General features: G+C 44.9%; 1 protein-coding gene across 1 annotated transcript; it reads left to right on the top strand.

Annotated features, from left to right (window-relative positions):
* The first annotated feature begins 8,536 nt into the window (after nucleotides 1–8,536).
* Spmip9 (sperm microtubule inner protein 9) lies at nucleotides 8,537–15,774 on the top strand. Its single transcript, NM_001109240.1, has 4 exons — nucleotides 8,537–8,617; nucleotides 9,822–9,858; nucleotides 12,095–12,187; nucleotides 15,164–15,774. Exons 2-4 carry the CDS (start codon nucleotides 9,832–9,834, stop codon nucleotides 15,581–15,583), a joined length of 540 nt encoding a protein of 179 aa, NP_001102710.1. The 5' UTR covers nucleotides 8,537–8,617; nucleotides 9,822–9,831; the 3' UTR covers nucleotides 15,584–15,774.
* The last annotated feature ends 1,646 nt before the right edge of the window (nucleotides 15,775–17,420 follow it).

Here is a 17,420-nt window from a genome sequence, read left to right as displayed (position 1 = left end):
TGATGTGTTTTATATACATATATTTTACATATATGTATCCTATTATATTCATGTGTCTATGTATGCCAAGAGGGTGGAACACCAAGGGTAAGGCCTTATTTTTTGTTCACTTATATATCCTCAATGACTGATATATATGTATATATAATATATGTTATATACATTATATATGTTATATATAATACATATATATATATATTAGATCTTACTATATACAGTCTTACTACTTACTAGACACGGGAATGAAGGAAGGGAGGAAGGGATGCAAGGAAGGAGAGAGGAGGGAAAGGGGAGGGAGGGAATGGTGAATATGTAGTTAATTGACTTTAACCCTCAAGATTTTACTGAGAAGGGAAAGCCCAAGGTTTGCCTGTCTAAGTGACTTGTTATAAACAAACACAAATAGCACAAAGAGAGTAGGAATCTCTGAGAGAGAATGACCAAATTTACACACATTCATATATGAGTACACGTATTTAAAATCTGAGACACACAGTGGTAATGAAATGAATAAGTAAAGGATATGCGTGCGTGTGTGTGTGTGCGCGTGTGTGTGTGTGTTCTTTCTTCCTTCCCTTCCTCTTCTTTTTCTTCCTTCTCTCCCTCCTCTTCCTCCTCCTCTCCTCTCCCTCCTTTTCCTTTTCCTCCTTTCTTGTTTTCTTGAGATGGGGGTTTCTCTGTGCAGCCCTGACTGTCCTGGAACTTGTTCTGTAGATCAGGCTGGCCTCCTCCATCCTCCTGCCTCTGCCTACTGAGTGCTGGGACTAAAAGTGAGCCCCACCACACCCAGTTTATTTTCTTTATATTACTGTCCCTTCTTTGGCATTAGGTTTGATAGTGGTGAAATAGAGAGAGGATACCATTTAAGGCCAACCCCTAGTTATTTCTTATTCTTGCTCTTCCTCATCTTTGTTTTTTGTAAGCCAGACTGTCCTGGAGCTCCCTAAGTGGCCCAGGACATTGAACTCTGCGACCTACCCACCTTTGACTCCCAGGCACGTCTAATTATTTAACGCCCCTGGCTCTTGTAATTATTTTGCCTTCTGGTTTAGTAGAAAAGACCTAGGATTTCCTGGCTGCTTGTCCAAATACTTCATCCAGAGAGGAAGTAAGACATAATGATATTCTGAAAGGCGGGACCATGGCAAACACCACCCAGGCTGCTATCTGCTGATTGTCGACTTGAGTGTACAGAAGCACTCCTGCAAAATCTCATTTAAAATGTTGAATTACCACAGGGCACAGGGATGCATGGCTTTAATCCCAGCACTTAGAAGACAGAGGCAGATGTATCTCTTTTTTTTTTTTTTCTTTTTTTTTCTTTTTTTTTTTTTTTTCCGGAGCTGGGGACCGAACCCAGGGCCTTGCGGTTGCTAGGCAAGCGCTCTACCACTGAGCCAAATCCCCAACCCGCAGATGTATCTCTTGAATTTGAGGCCAGACTGGTCTTCAGAAGGAATTCCAGTACAGGGCTACACACAAAAACCCTTTCTCGGGGGTGGGGTGGGGGTGGGGAGTTAATTTCCACGTTTCACCCTAGTCAATCCCATCAGATTTTGGTCTGGAGAATCTGGGATGGCCAAGGCAGTCTACATTCACTGCCATCACTTGAGGAGCACTGACCATATGTTAAGATCCTCACTGCCAGCATTTCCGTGACTTTTCCTCAGCCTCCCGTTGTCAGCTCTGTGCTCTGAGGTGCAAGCAGGCCGGCTGACCCTAAAGTGACTGGCTGGTCTGTCAACGCCACTCCGGGGGAAGATGCTCTTCTACCTTATTCCAATGTGATGGCATAAAGGGAGATGCTCTCCGAGATTACACGTCCACAGCCAGGTCGAGCACGCAGAGAATGAAGGTGTGACTTACGGACCACCTTACCCTTTCAACATCTAAATGGCCTGACCCAGCACTGACCCTGGACACATGGCCCAAAAAGCATTTGAAAGAATTTAGGAAAGTTGACAAAGGAACCAGGGGGCAAAATAGGCTCAGCTAACGCCGTAGTCATGGTTGGGCTAAGTCAGGTCTCCCAGAAGCAGTGAGCTTTCAGCTCTTTGCAGCATATACTCCTTCCCCTTATCTCTACCATCAGTAGCAGCCATGGGATTCTGCTGACCACCCACAGGACACATCCTACTCTAATTATGGGATAGAGATGCTGACAGCAATCATTTCCCCCTTTCATTTCCAAGCTTTTAGGCAGGAAGACCTCATCCATCTATCCTCAAGGATATCAAAAGTATATTTTAAGATCTTCACAAGGTGATTTTTCTTCCTCTCATGGGCCTGGGCATCTTTCCATAGCAACCCTTCTGATGAACTATTTTATTTCCCTTAACTATCACTAATGTTTTATAATGTGTGTGCATCTAAATTAGTATCAGTTTCTGTAAAAGTAGATTTAAGGACATACAGGTTTTGTGATTTCAAGCCATAATGAACCATATCATACCTCTCTTTGCATGGAGGATCAATTGTTGGTATAAGACAACATATAGAGAGGCAATTGCTAGATCAAAGACTAGAGCCCTTAGCATTTGGAGCAAGTACCTCCCATCTCCTTCAAAGGTTATGACCGTTAAGACACCTTACAATATTGTATGAAGAAGCAACAGCTTCTTCATTTCAAGACTGGAAACTATAGATCAGGAAGCAGGAGTAACTCAGATTGGATTTTTTTTTACAGGAAATTTTATTTAGCCCAAGTTGACCTGGAGCTCACTTTATAGCTGAGACTGTCCTTATCCTGATCCTCCTGCCTCTATCTCCCAAGTGCTGGTGTTAAAAGCATGCACCACCATGCCTAGCTTCTATGATTGGATAGGTTTTTAAATTTTTATTTCATTATTAATAAAATATTGTTTTATATATTTGTGTGTGTGTGTGTGTGTGTGTGTGTGTGTGTGTGTGTGAAGTATTCATTCACATGTTCACATGTGTGGTCAGAGAACAACTTTCAAAGTTAGTTCTCCTATCATAGGAGTTCTGGGTGTCAAACTCAGGTTGTCAGGCTTGGCAGTGAGCCTTTGCCCAGAGTCACCTTACTGGCCCTGTAATTGGATATCTTTTTTTTTTTTTTTACATTTTTTTTTCGGAGCTGGGGACCGAACCCAGGGCCTTGTGCTTGCTAGGCAAGTGCTCTACCACTGAGCTAAATCCCCAACCCCTGTAATTGGATATCTTAATAATGAAACTGATAACAGGAAAAATAAGTTAAACCTATGGACACAGCAGTCTCTGTCAGTAGAATAGGAAGGTAGTTGATTCATTTGTGTATCTTTCTTAAACAATGTCCACGTTAGGCAAGAGAGATGGCTCAGTGGTTAAGAGCATTTGTTACACTTGCAAAGGACCCAGGTTTGAGTCACAGCACCCTATTTGGTGGCTCAAAACCATCTTTAACACCAATTAAAGGGGAATCTGACACACTCTTCTGAACTCTTCAGGCACAGGCACACAACGCAGTACACATACATACATGCAGGCAAAATGCTCATACACATAAAATAAAATAAATACATCTTTAAAAACCTTTAGTGTGGGCTGGAGAGATGGCTCAGAGGTTAAGAGCACTGTCTGCTCTTCCAGAGGTCCTGAGTTCAATTCCCAGCAACCACATGGTGGCTCACAACCATCTACAATCAGGTCTGGTGCCCTCTTCTGGCCTGCAGGCATACATGCAGGCAGAAAGCTGTGTGATGTATACATAATAAATAAATAAATGTTTTAAAAAAGAAAAACCTTCAGTGCTCAAGGGCTGTAGAAATGACCCAGTGGTTAAGAGCACTGACTGCTCCTCTAGAAGACCCGGCTTCAATTCCCAGCATCCACATGGCAGCTCACAACTGTCTATAACTGCAGTTGCCGGCGGTCCATGATACCAGGCATGCATGTGGTACATGTGTGCATGCATGCAGGCAAACACTCATGCACATAAAATAAAATAAATAAATCTTAAAACATTAGTGACCATGTTTCCTTTATGTCGAGACATACTAGTGATGGAGTAGTTTAATTACTTTGCAATCCTGAGCATTGAAGACCTCATGCACACCAAGAACTCTACCACTGAACTACATCCCTCAGCACTCTTTTTTCTCTCTCGTCATTTTTCTTTTTATTTTAAGACAGACTTGTCCTCATTGTGTGGCCCAAACTGTCCATGAACCTGTGATCCTCCTGCCTCAGTCTCTGGTAGCTGGGATCACAGGTTTGGTTTTGATACACAAACTCCATTAGGTTATGCTCAAGAAAAAAGTATATAGCTCAACTGTAGATGTCAAGTGAGGCTGAGCGCACTATCTGCTGTGGTAAATTCCATCTGACTAGGCTCAGCGGTGCCCAGCTAGCTGGTAATACATTATTTTAGGGGTTATCTCTGAAGGTGTATCAGGTAGAGCAGCATTGAGAGGGTTTCCCTTCCCGGAGGGGTGGGGTGGGTAGCACTGTCCAATCCATGTAAGGGTCCACACAGAGCAAAAAGAGAAAAGGCGGGCATGTACAACAGGTCTCTTGAGTTTTTGTTTATCTGTTTTGTGACAGTGTCTCACATAGACCAGGTGACTTCCACCTCGCTGTATAGCTAACAATGAACTTAAACTCCTCCTGCTTCTGCCTCCTCTGTATGTGCCAGAACAAGAAGCAAGTGTCACCACCCTGTACTGTGTGTAAGAAAGTTCCTATACAGATTTTTGAGGCCAGTGAGGTGGCTTGGCCTTAACTGACTGAGCCATCTTGCTATGTATGTATGTATGTATGTATGTATGTATGTATGTATGTATGTACCTATCTATCTACCTTTATCTATTTATCATCTATCTATTAATCTATCTAATCTATTAATCTACCTCTATCTATCTATCTATCTATCTATCTATCTATCTATCTATCTGTGACAGAATCTCTGTACATAGCCCTGGCTGTCCTGGAACTCACTATGTTTCAGAGACCTGCTCGATTCTGTATGCTTCTTAAGTGCCAGGAATAAAGGCATGCACTAACCACACTTGACTCAGTTTGTGAGCCTTAAATAAACTTTATTATAGCTATTATTCCCATTTTTCTATTTAATTGTGCTGTCTGTAACAGTCCATGGTGCCTAATTTATAGATGACACTTTTATCAAAGGCATGTCCTGCAAAAGGGGAACTGCAGCTAGGGTGTGATGCTCAGCAGTACCTTTGGAATGTACCTGTTAGACATTTTACTGAACAATGAAGTGAGAGGTCCCGAGTTCTTAGGCCTCTTTAATACTTGCGGAGACTCAAAAAAAAAAAAAAAAAATACTTGCGGAGACTCGACAGTCTTTTTTCCTGCGAAGTGAACCTCCTTCCACCTGCCTTCCGTTGTCCAAGCACCTGGAAGACTCTGGGGCCTCTGCTCCCTCATCTGTGAACAGCAGGGGGCGACAGCGACGACGCGGTTTCCTGTTTCAGACCTAAGAATCCAGAGTTGCTAGAGAAGCGTCTTCAGTGTAGATTATTCTACATTTGGCGACAAAGAAAGGAGAGGACAGATAGCAGGCCAATAATCATGAATCCAGGCAACTGTGAAATTCAGGTCACTTGGCCTGGAGAAATCCAGACCTTCAGGGACCCTCAGGGGATATGCATCAGGACTGGGAAAGGACAGAGCCTGTGTGCTCCTAGTGCAACAACATCGCATGGGGACAGATCGCTCTGAACGTACTCTGCCATTTCCAGAGCTGTCTCCTTGAAAGCTAACGACCCTCTGCTGTGAGAGAGCGCAACATCCTCACTAGATAGCGCATCCTAGAGATAAGGCAATCCCACCTGGATCTTAACCAGACCTCTTCCTCTTGCCCTGCTGGGCCCTGCATCTGCCTTACCTGGTTGTTTGTTCTCAAAGTGAGGGGGGCTTAATTTGTGCAGAGAGCCTGGGGACAAGGCCCTACTTTGGGAAAAGCCTGTTTGGTACCACGCCCCCTCCAGGATCTAGGAGAGGGCATTGTGCTTTGTAATGTGGCCTTGCTGTTTGTGTTTCTGGCGCTGGGGAAAGGCTGCTCCTAATTAAAGGCATAAATGCTTTAATCTCTGGCCTGGAGGCTTCCCATGGCGCATTAGCCCTGCTAGGGAGGAAGTGGGTTGTAATCCCTTTAATAGAAGCCTGGAGGAACTAGGGCTTCTAAGTTGGAGGAATTGCCTTCTGACCTAATGATATTAACAGACTGAATTTGCATAGACAGAAATTTGGGGGCTTGACTCTCCCTCTGAGGTACAGAGGTTGAAGCGGGATTCACACTAAGGAAAGCTTTGGGGGCATTCTGCAGCTCCTACAGCTTACTAGACTCGGAGTCCAGTAGGTGAATGCACACCACTTCTTTTGCTTGTCACAGCTAAATCTGTGAGTGTGTTTGGACAAGTGTTTTATCGATTTGGAGGTGACTATTCTCACTGGAGGAAAGGGGAAAGGACGAGCCTGAAGAACAAATGATGTTCCTGAGAACCTGAGTTGTTCCTGCTACCTGGGGTATTGGATCCTGTCCACAAAGGTCACCCCTCCCCTTCATTTTTGCAACCTTTTAAGTATTGTTTAATTTAGCACAACGACGTTTCTACAGTCTTATTGGCTACTAAATTTTTATTTAATATGTCTTGTCCTACACTACACATACACACTCAAGATGGAGTTTCTGGAAGCTGAGATGGGAGGACCCTTGGGGTCAGGATCAGCTTGTACAAAATGGGCAAGACAAACTTTGCTTTCTGGAGTATTTTTCCGTCCCTTGCAAATGTAGAAAGCATACATTTGAATGTCAATAAAGTATGTGATAATAAGCATCATGGGAAAAAAACATGTTTTGTGCGTTTGTTCTTGAGAAACATATAACTGGGTAGTGAGTGGTACTACACACCTTTAATCCCAGCACTTGGGAGGCAGAGGCAGGTGGAATTCTGTGAGTTTGAGGCCAGCCTGGTCTACAGAGAGTTCCATGATAGTCAATGCTACAAAGAGAAACCTTGTTCGAAAACGTGAGGAAATAAAGGGGGTTGGGGTGGGGGGACTCAGGTGATACAGCGTTTATCACACTAGCATGAGGACCTGAGTTCAGATCCTGCACGCCCACATACAAAAGCCTAGGCATTGGTGGAACACATCTGTGCTCTCAATGCTGTGGATGCAGAGAGGTGGATCCCTCCAGCTCACTGGCCAACTAGCCTACCCAAATTAGGTTCAGTGAGAGATCCTGGCTCAAGAGCTAAGGTGGGGAGTGATACTGACCTCTTAACTTCCACATGCATATAAGCATGTGCTCGTGCACGCACACACTCACTCAAATATATACCATACATGCACAAGGGGTGTGCTGTATTGCACTGTAAAAAGTTAAATTTAGTACAGTGTGATAGTTTGTGTGTAGTCTGTGGTAAGAAAGACTGAAGAACCCAGGCTTTCAGTCCCCAGTGAAGGACTCGCTGGAATGAAGTAACCTGCCCAGTTACTCATGCAGGCTGCTCTCCTAAGTGCCAAATAAAAAACAATCATTTCACCTCTGTGTCTCTGCATCTGGCAATGTCTGCTGCATTTGTCTTTTTGTGACTAGGTTTTGAACTTAGCCTGTTTTCAAGTTTCAGTCCCTCTGTAGCATGGGTCAGAACTTTCTTCCTTTGTGGCACTAACACCATTCAGTATGCCTGTCCATTTAGGTGACCCCTTTAGTTGCCAGTGGCCGATTAGGCATCATGAATTCTGCTGTCATGGGGAGTAGTATCCAGTACCTCTGCTTCTCTTACTCTAGGACTATGTGACTATAAGTGAATTTTCCAGATCACATGGCTCTTTCCCAAGTGGTTTTTTTTTTTTTTTTTTTGGAGCTAGGGACCGAACCCAGGGCCTTGCGCTTCCTAGGTAAGCGCTCTACCACTGAGATAAATCCCCAGCCCAAGTGGTTTTAAAGCACTTATTTATAATCTGTATGTGCACGTGGAGGTCAGAGGGCAACTTTCCAGAGTTGGTTCTCTCCTTCCACCATGTAAATCCCAGGTTCAAACACAAGTAGTACCATTTAGGGGCAAGCATCTTTTGCTGCTGGGCCGTCTTGTGGGCCCCTGGGGTTACCTTTGGAGGTACCATCACCATCATTGCATGAGATTCTCAACAACACTTGCTACTTTCTGCTTTGGGCTTTTTGTTTGTTTGTTTTTAATTAGCTTTACTAATATGAGTAAAAGAGAAAAGGCTTTTGACAAATAGGACGAGACAGGTTCTAAGGTGATAGAAACTTGCCAGGGCATGGGTTTAGTTAAAACCAGTTTGATGTCATCAGCCAACTGCCTGTCCTGGTAATGGTGTGATCTGTGGAGTACTGAAAGCATCTCTCCTCTGCCATCAGCCAGGTTTATTCTGGTCCAATTGGTCCAGATTTACTGAGACTCCAGGAGGGGTAAGCCAGGGACAGGGCAACTGACATGAGGACAGCTGAGTAGCTACCCACATCACAATGACCAGGGCTGATGACTAAAGCAGTTTCAATTGTGTAGGTCAAGGCTGGTCACAGGGGTGATTAGTTATCAAGACAGTGCCAACAGGACTCTCCATACAGCTGAGACACCTGGGGTTGAAAGGGCAGGAACACTGTGTCTTGCCAAAAGAAAAGGTAGGCTCTGAACTAAAGTGAGATCCTGTTTGTATTCAGAAAGGAGGAAACATGGAATATCAGTTGAGGTCTGGCCAGTACCACAGCCAGCTGACCCCCATGCACCTCCAGGCAGAGTAGTTCCTGGGAGTGAAATGAGGGAGCGATTGCTGGGGATATAGCTTAGTTAGTGGGGTGCTTATCTAGTATATGAGCTCTGAACTAAATTCCTAGCACCACCTAACCTAGACATGGTGGTGCACTTGTGCAGTTTGGTTTAGTTTTGTCTTTGAGACGAGGTCTCTCTATGTAGTCCTGGCTTGCCTAGAACTCACTATGTAGACCAGGCTTGACTTGAACTTGCAGAGATCCATTTGCTTTTTCCTCATCTGTGCTGGGACTAACGGTGTGTGGTACATGTTTGCAATCCCAGCAGTCAGGAGGTTGAGATACGAAAATCAGAAGTTTGAGGTAACTCTTAGCTACTAGCAGTTTTGAGGCCAGCCTGGGCTATATGAAACCCTGTCAGACAGGAGAGAGGTGGGGGAGGGGGGAGGACAGACAGAGAGACAGAGAGACAGAGACAGACAGAGAAAAGAGAGACAGAGATACAGACATACTCATGACATGGTTTCCCTGAAGATTTCAGGGTTGGTCATGAGGGACAGGGTTGGATCTTCATGTTCATCCTTTATCTGAGAATGCAGCCCAACTTTCTCTTGGACATCCTGCTTCTGAACTGTCGGAGCTCCAGACCTGGGCCTTGCCTCCTCCAGGCAGTGTGAGCCCTGATTCCCACAGGCGGGGAAGATCCCACTCTATGCACACCTTTGCAATTCAGCATCAGTGATGTATTAGAAGCGTGAAATGACCGTGCTGGGGGATTTACACCACAGGGATTGGTGGATACTGTGAAGTCATGGCTTCTGTTCCTTCATTATTAAACTTGCTTTGCTATTTGATGCTCTTATGAACAGATAGGTCTGATATTTTGAGTGAATTCTAATTCCTCTGAATCCTGTTCTAGTCCCTTTGTCTCAGGGAACCCCACACCCATCCCAGTGCCTCCGCTGGCCCCAGAGAATATCGAAAGTGGAATCTTAGGGAAGGTGGCGAGGGGATGGACTAAGAGGACCGGAACAGGCCTGCCTCCTTGCATAACTGTGGAAGCAATGGGATTGCCCCTGCTTGAGGCAGAGTAGTGCTAACTGACTTGTCTTTCTAGGTCCTTGGCCATGGCACATGTGGTGAAACCCCAAAAGGTGAGTGATGCAGGTTTCTGTCCCCCATAACAGTATCAGTATTAGGTATACAGCACCAGGGAAAGTTTTCACTCTTCTAGGGACTTATTTATTCATCATGAATTTATTAGGCACCCAAGGTGTATGAAGCATCAGCACTGGATTTCTGGGATAAAACTAAAACCTCATTAAGTTTGTTGCTATGGTGGCTGCTTTTGTTTTTTAAGTATGTTTATTTTTTTAATTTTTAATTTTTTTTAGACAAAGTCTCACTGTGCAGTCCTGAATGGCCTGAAACTTTATAATATTTTGCTACACTACTTTATTTTCCCAGTGGGTCATGTGCTTCCAAACACCCACCAAGAATCTTTGGGTTCTCAAATGAGAGACACACCCGCATTAGCTTATTTTTAATATCCCATCTAGCTCAAGGGCTGGGCACTTCTAATCCTCTGCCTGCTACCCTAGGCCCAATGACCACTTCCCCCAAATCTCACGTGGCTGGTTGGCTTTCTCTTCTGCAGCTTACGTCCGTCCGACCGTATCCCACGGTTTCGCCACGATTTCCCTCTCCTCTCCACTTGGTCCTAGCCTGCTCAACTCTAAGGTCCCGCCCCATCTCCCTTTGCCCAATCATTGGCCACTGGCATCTTTATTGATCCATTAAAAACACAATACCTTTAGCGTTTGGATTTGCAGATTCCCAGGTGAATCAAAACATTAGACCCAATCTCCAATGATGTCCTGCTATGTAGACCAGACAGATCTTCCTGACTCTGTCTCCTCGAGCGCTGGGATTAAAGGTATAAACCACCAAACCTGGCTAAATTATTTTTTGTTTTCTTTTTTTAATTTTATAAAAGATTTATTCATTTATTATATATAAGTACACTGTAGCTGTCTTCAGATACACCAGAAGAGGGCATCGGATCTCTTTACAGATGGTTGTGAGCCACCATGTGGTTGCTGGGAATTGAACTCAAGACCGCTGGAAGAGTAGTTGGGTGCTCTTAACCGCTGAGCCAGCTCTCCAGCCCCTTGTTTTCTTTAAAAAACAAAGATTGGCTTATTTTTATTGTGTGCGTGAGTGTGTTGCCTGTATGCATGTGTGTATGTGTGTCTGGTGCTCACGAAAGACAGGTGAGAGCATTGGATACCCTGAAGTTAGAGTTAAGCATACCTGTGAGCCTTTATATGGCTGCTAAGAACTGAGCCCAGGGCCTCTACAGGAGTAGCAAGGGCTCTTAACTGCTGAGCCACCATCTTTCATCCTCAGATTGCTTCTTCTTTAGTGATTTTTTGTTCATTTGTTCTTTGGAGTCAGTATTTTTTTTTCCTTTTTGGACAAGGTCTCTGTCCATAGTCCTGACTGTCCTGGAACTCACTATGCAGACCAGATCTACCTGCCTCTGTCCCCCAAGTGCTGGGAATAAAAAGGAGCTCCACCAGGTCTGACTAAGAGCCAGTATTTACCTTGCAAATGCTGATTCATAGGTGGGCACCACCACACACAGCTACTTCACTGAATTCCTCTGTAAAGATTTATTACTTTAAGTGTGTGTGTGTGTGTGTGTGTGTGTGTGTGTGTGTGTGCCCTCATATAGGTGCCGATCTCCCTAGAACTACAGGTGATTTTAAGCCGCCTTATGTGGCTTCTGGGAATTAAACTGTGGTCTCCTGGAAGAACATTTGCAAAGTGTATTACTGAAGCAGAGGGGAAAGGAAGGAGGTCTTCAGTCCTGAAAGCTAGGGCATAAGGGGGTGGGAGACTGATTGGGAAAAGTGACATTCAACAGGGATCTTGGGAGATGCGTTGGAGTTGGCTTGTTGGCAAGGAGAACAGTCTTTGTTTTCCTTGGGCAGAAGGAGCATGTGCCAGGCTCCTGTGATGGTGGGAAGATGAATGGGACACAGAAGAAGGGAGGAGGGTGGTAAGGGACAGAAGCCAGATTGCACAAACTCCTGATGTCATAAGAAGTCCTGCAACATGGGGGCTGGAGAGATGGCTCAGTGGTCAGAGCACTGACTGCTCTTCCAGAGGTCCTGAGTTCAAATCCCAGCAACCACATGGTGGCTCACAACCATCTGTAATGGGATCTGATGCCCTCTTCTGGTGTGTGTGAAGACAGCTACAGTGTACTTATAATAAATAAATCTTAAAAAAGAAAGAAAGAAAGAAAGAAAGAAGTCCTGCAACAGCTGTAATGGAACAATGGCAGGAACAGCCTCCTGTATCATTTTCTCACTTGTCTCCTAGTACCAAGTCGACCTAGATATGTACCAAAGCTCATACATGATCGACTTCAAGCCCTTCGGGAAGCACAAATACTCCAGAGTCACACCACAAGAGGTATGTGTTATGGAACATAATGCAGTGAGGGGGTGGTACCTTTGGCAGGCCCCATGCCAAGGTGTACCCCTAAGAAATTATTCCATGCAACAGATCTGGTGTAAAAGGGAGGGGAGAAGAGTGATGGCCTGGAGAAGGGATAGAGGCAGACAAGTGGGCATGTAGACAGACAGACAGACACACAGACAAGAGAGAGAAAGTCATGAGAGCAAGAGAGACAAGGCAGAAAGGGGGTACACACAGTACTGAGAGAGGGAACAGAGAGCTGGGGTGGCTGGTGGTGCTGTTATCTGCAGCACACTTCTGGCGCACCTGGAGGTAGCGGTAGGTGATGATGTAAGCAGTTGCTATGTGCCTGAGAGCAGCCCCGTGGAATTGCCTGTACACTAACAGAAAGAGCACCTGTAGGCCTGTTACCCACCCTACGATTCCCTGGAACAATATTTTAGACTACTTTATTTCATGTGTGCTTTGCCTGCATGTGTGTTTGTGTACTATATGCATGCAGGCCCACAGAAACCGGAAGAGGGTGTTGAATCCACTGGAGCCGGAGTTATAGATGGTTGTGAGCCACCATGCAATTGCTGGCAATTGAGCCCCAGTCCTCAGCAAGTACAGCAAATTAATTTCATTTTAATGTGGACATTGTGGCTTTTAAAATAGCCAATGCCAGGGGGCTTCACTTAGAGCTTTTGCATGTTTGTTTGTGTGTTTGTGTGTGCGCACATTCACTCATGTATGTGATATTCCAAAATATACAGCACATGTTAAATAACACTGATAAAACCAACACTAATGTACCCATTGTTAAGCACTGCATGTGTATTCCTTCTCTTATTCCCATATTCTGAATGTTAGCTTAGCTATTCCCATGTGTTTGTAGAATTATTTTAAGATAAGGTCTCGGGCTGGAGAGATGGCTCAGCGGTTAAGAGCACCCAACTGCTCTTCCAGAGGTCATGAGTTCAATTCCCAGCAACCACATGGTGGCTCACAACCATCTGTAAAGAGATCCGATGCCCTCTTCTGGTGTATCTGAAGACAGCTACAGTGTACTTATATATAATAAATAAATAAATCTTTAAAAAAAAAAAAGATAAGGTCTCATGTGTTTAGCCTTAAGCTTGCTATACAGCCAAGGATTGCCTTGAACTTAAATTTCTGATACTCCTGCTTCTACTTCTTGAATACTGGGAAGATAGGCATGTGCACCAGGGCCAGTTTATGTGGTGCTGGAAATTGAACTCAAAACTTGGTAAGCACTCTGTCTATTGGCTATATGCCCATACTTAGCCCTCCTCCTCCTCTTTTGTTTTTTAAAAAACAGAATTCTTGATCTGAGGGGATAATTCATTTAATAATGTACTTGCTGCACAAGTGTGAGGACCTGAGTTTGATCCCTAAAACCCACATAAAAAGCCAGGCATAATAGCATGTCTTATCATCCCAGTGCTAGGGAAAGACAAGCAGGTCCCTGGAACTTACTGGCTATGCAGTCTAGCGTGATAGGCACCATGAGAGTCTCTGTCTCAAAGGATAAGGTGGATAGTTCCTTAGAAATAATATATGAAGTTGATCTCTGGCATCCACATGTATGTACAGATATGCACATGACCATCCCCTCCCAGCACACACACACACACACACACACACACACACACACACACACACACACACACACACGCACGCACAGGCACAAACACAATAAAGATAAAATATACTATGTAGTGAAAAACAATGGGGTATGCGTGCTGGCCTGCATGCGTGTATGTGTACTATGTACATGTCTGGTGCCCACAAAGGCCAAGAGAGGGGCATCAGATGATTTGGTATTGGAGTTACTTGGTTTTAAGATGCCTTGTAGGTGCTTGGAACCAAACTCCAGTTCTTTGCAAGAGCAGCAAGTGCTCATGACGACTGAACCATCTCTGCAGCCCTATTATTGTATAAAGTTTGGAAAGTGCCCTTCTGTGGCTGTCACTCTTGCTACGCATTGTAGAGCTATCACCTTTTCTGTACAGTATGGCAGCCTACGAACTTGCTACCATGTGGGTGTTCTTTCCCTTGATGGACACTTGAGTTATTTTGTTCCTTCAGTGAAAAGGAGGCATATTCTAAGGTGTATGAGTTTCTTATGACAGGAGCGGGATTGATATTTCTCAAGTGTTAGGGCATCACAGTTTCCCTTACAGTTACTCCAGGTCAAACTATTGCCAGCCGTGGTGGCCATGTTGACACTGCGATCTTGCTCAGCTTGAAACATTTTCCAAATTTGGCCAGTGTAGAATTCTTTGGTCTGTGGCCATGGCTTTCCTTTTTAACATTTGTTTTGTTTTTCAAGACAAGGCTTTTCTCTTTGTGTAGCCTCTGCTATTCTGCTATGCTGGAACTAGACCAGGCTGGCCTAGAATTCACTACCTCTGCCCACCAAGTGCTGGGATTAAAAGCGTGTACCACCATGACCTGGCTTTTTCTGGGGTGGGGTGGGGGGTTATGTATGTGCCATGATGCCCATCCCCACATGCACACACTGCATAACTGCACAAATGCACAGCTACACACATGCACATATTATTATAGTATATAATATGTACACACTATTTCTCTCTCTCCTTTCTGTCATGTTACACAGCAAATATTATTTAAAAAAAATCAAAACTGAACCTAACTTAGAAAATTTTTTTCATGTCTGGGTGTTTTGCTTATATATATGTCTATGTATCTCATGTGTGCCTGATGCCCATGGAGGCCATAGAGGTATCAGATCCTCTGGAACTGAAGTTACAGATGGTTGTGAGTGACCATAGGTTCTGGGAACCAGACCTGGATCCTCTGTAGGAGCAACCGGTGTTCTCAATCTTCAAGTCCTCTCTCTAGGCCCGAATTAACATTTTCTAAAGTAGTGTGGATTTTGTCTGGAATGTTCTGAGGGACTCTGCCTCAGCGGCCTTTTCAGTCTTCTCTGTGTTTCTACAGCAGGCCAAGCTTGACGCTCAGCTCCAAAGCAAAGAGTTTTACCGGCCCAAGCCCAGCCCCAACCCCAAACTGGAGGATGGGTATCCTGCTTTCAAAAGAGTCCACATGACTGCCCTAGACTTGGGAGTTCCTGGCTTCTTCCCGCCACGAGACTCAACGGCTAAGAAGGATGATGGCAGGTTTACCACCACCTGCCATTACGCGTACCCAGCTTCCCTGGCTCTGTACCTGTCGCAGTACGACCCCTACTGGCTCCACCAGAGGGCAGATTTCCCGTGCCTCATGGAACCAGAGCGGCAGCCTGCTCCAGAAGTGGGCAAAGGCTACCTTCTACTCCCTGGCTGTCCCTGTGATCATCACCAGAAGGTCAAGGTCCCCATCTTGAATAGGTGGGGCCCCTTGATGCCGTTTTACCAGTAGAAGTGCGAGAATACCCGCTGTCTCAATGTATGAAGGAATTCCATGCCGATGCTCACAGAGAAGGCTCCCAAAAAATAAACCGGGAAGATGTTCCTTTTGCCAAGGGGTATTGCTTCATCATAATCCGGGTCTCATCTCAGTGCAAAAGGAGGGAAGGAAGGAGGGAAAATCGGTTTGTGTGCTGAATCGAAATTGGTATTTCATTTTTATTTTTTCTATATTTTGGGGAGTGTATAAAATGTACGTGTATGTGTGTGAGTGGTGGCATATGATCACAAGTGGTGGAGGTCAGAGGGCAATCTCAGTCCTCTTAAGATATGGTCTCTTCTGTTGGGTGCTATTGCTTACCCCAGGCAAACTGGTCACTAGCTTAGGGCGTAGGGGTATGGGGGAGGATGGGGAGAGGTGTGTGTCCTGCCTTTGCTTCCCATCTGGCTGTAGGAGCACTGGAATTAAAGATGTGCTATTGCACCTAGCTTTACATATGTTCTGGGGGGGGGGGGGGATTCAAACTCAGGTCCTCATGCATACACAGCAAGCATTTTATGCCCTGAGCCATCTCCCTACCTTTGTTGTTGTTGTAGAGAGTGGTTTTTGTTGTCCTTGTAGTTTGTTTGTTTGTTTTGTGGAGGGCAGGCATGGAAGGGTTGTACCACAGTGTGCTTGTGGTGATCAGAGGACAATCCATGGGAGTTGGTTCTCTCCTGCCATCACATGAGTCCTAGGGTTGAGGAGTTGAACTCAGGTTGTCAGGCTTGGCAGCAAGTGTCCTCATTTACTGAGCCATTCTCTGGCCCTTGGTGGGTTTTTGAGACAGGGTCTTATTCAGTAGTCTGCCTGGCGTAGATTTTACTATGTAGCCCAGGCTGGCCTTGAATCTTCTGGGATACTGCAACTCAGCCTCCCAAGCTCTGAGATTAGAGGCAGGAGGCACGGATGCATGGGTTTGTCATATTTTATTATAATGAAGTCTTTCCTTGTAGCAAGTAGAACTCTCTTCTGTCCTATGCCATGGGTTTAACAATCTCCAAGTTGGTATAAATGCAATCGTGTGGGAAGGGTCACACTTTTACCTACAGAAGCCTACTCAGGAAATAAACAGAAAAGATCTGTAAAGACAGTCCTGATGCCAGCGTCTTATTGTTGTAGGCATTTTCTGACAGACATGAGTTGGATGGTTTTCAGAGAGCTGAAGTGTTGAACTTTAACCCCTAAGTTCACAGGTCACTGGTATTTGGAAGCAAGGTGTTAGGGAGATAATTAGAATTGGAGGGGTGAGTTTGACGCTATCTGTGGCTTTATTTTTATTTACTTTTATTTTTTGTGTGAATGGGTTTCTGCCTGTATGTCTGGGTAATACATTCATGCTTCATGCCCTCAGTAGTCAGAAGAGAATGTCAGACTTACAGACAGTTGTGAGCCCTTGTGTGGGTGCTGACAATCGAGCCTAGGTCCTCTGAAAGAACAGTCAGTGCTCTGCTCTTAACTACTTTATCTGAAGAAGAAAAAGAGAGACATAAGCTGGTATGCTTGCCCCTTTCCCCATTTGATGCCTTCCACCAGGCTATGGTGAAGGAAGAGAGCCTTTTCCGATGTACCATACAGGCTGTCATCCTTGGTCCTTCCTTGGTAGTTGGAAGGACCCTTGGAAGCAAGCTATAGAGCAAGGCTGGGGCTTGGAGGTAAAGCCTACAGTTCTCGAAAAGGGCTATTTCTCGAGGTCTGCAAAATTTAGCCGCAAATGCTATCTCTCTTCATGCTCAATTCCCTTCCCTGAGAATAAGGAACTTGCATGCCCTTCTCACAGAAGGGACAGAAGACCAAGTAGCTGGGTAGG

This window comes from Rattus norvegicus, chromosome 4, assembly GCF_036323735.1.
Source record: "Rattus norvegicus strain BN/NHsdMcwi chromosome 4, GRCr8, whole genome shotgun sequence".
In the NCBI taxonomy this organism is placed as follows: Eukaryota; Metazoa; Chordata; class Mammalia; order Rodentia; family Muridae; genus Rattus; species Rattus norvegicus.
Note: the sequence above shows the minus strand (reverse complement) of the source record. Positions and strands in the feature narration are given on the sequence as shown.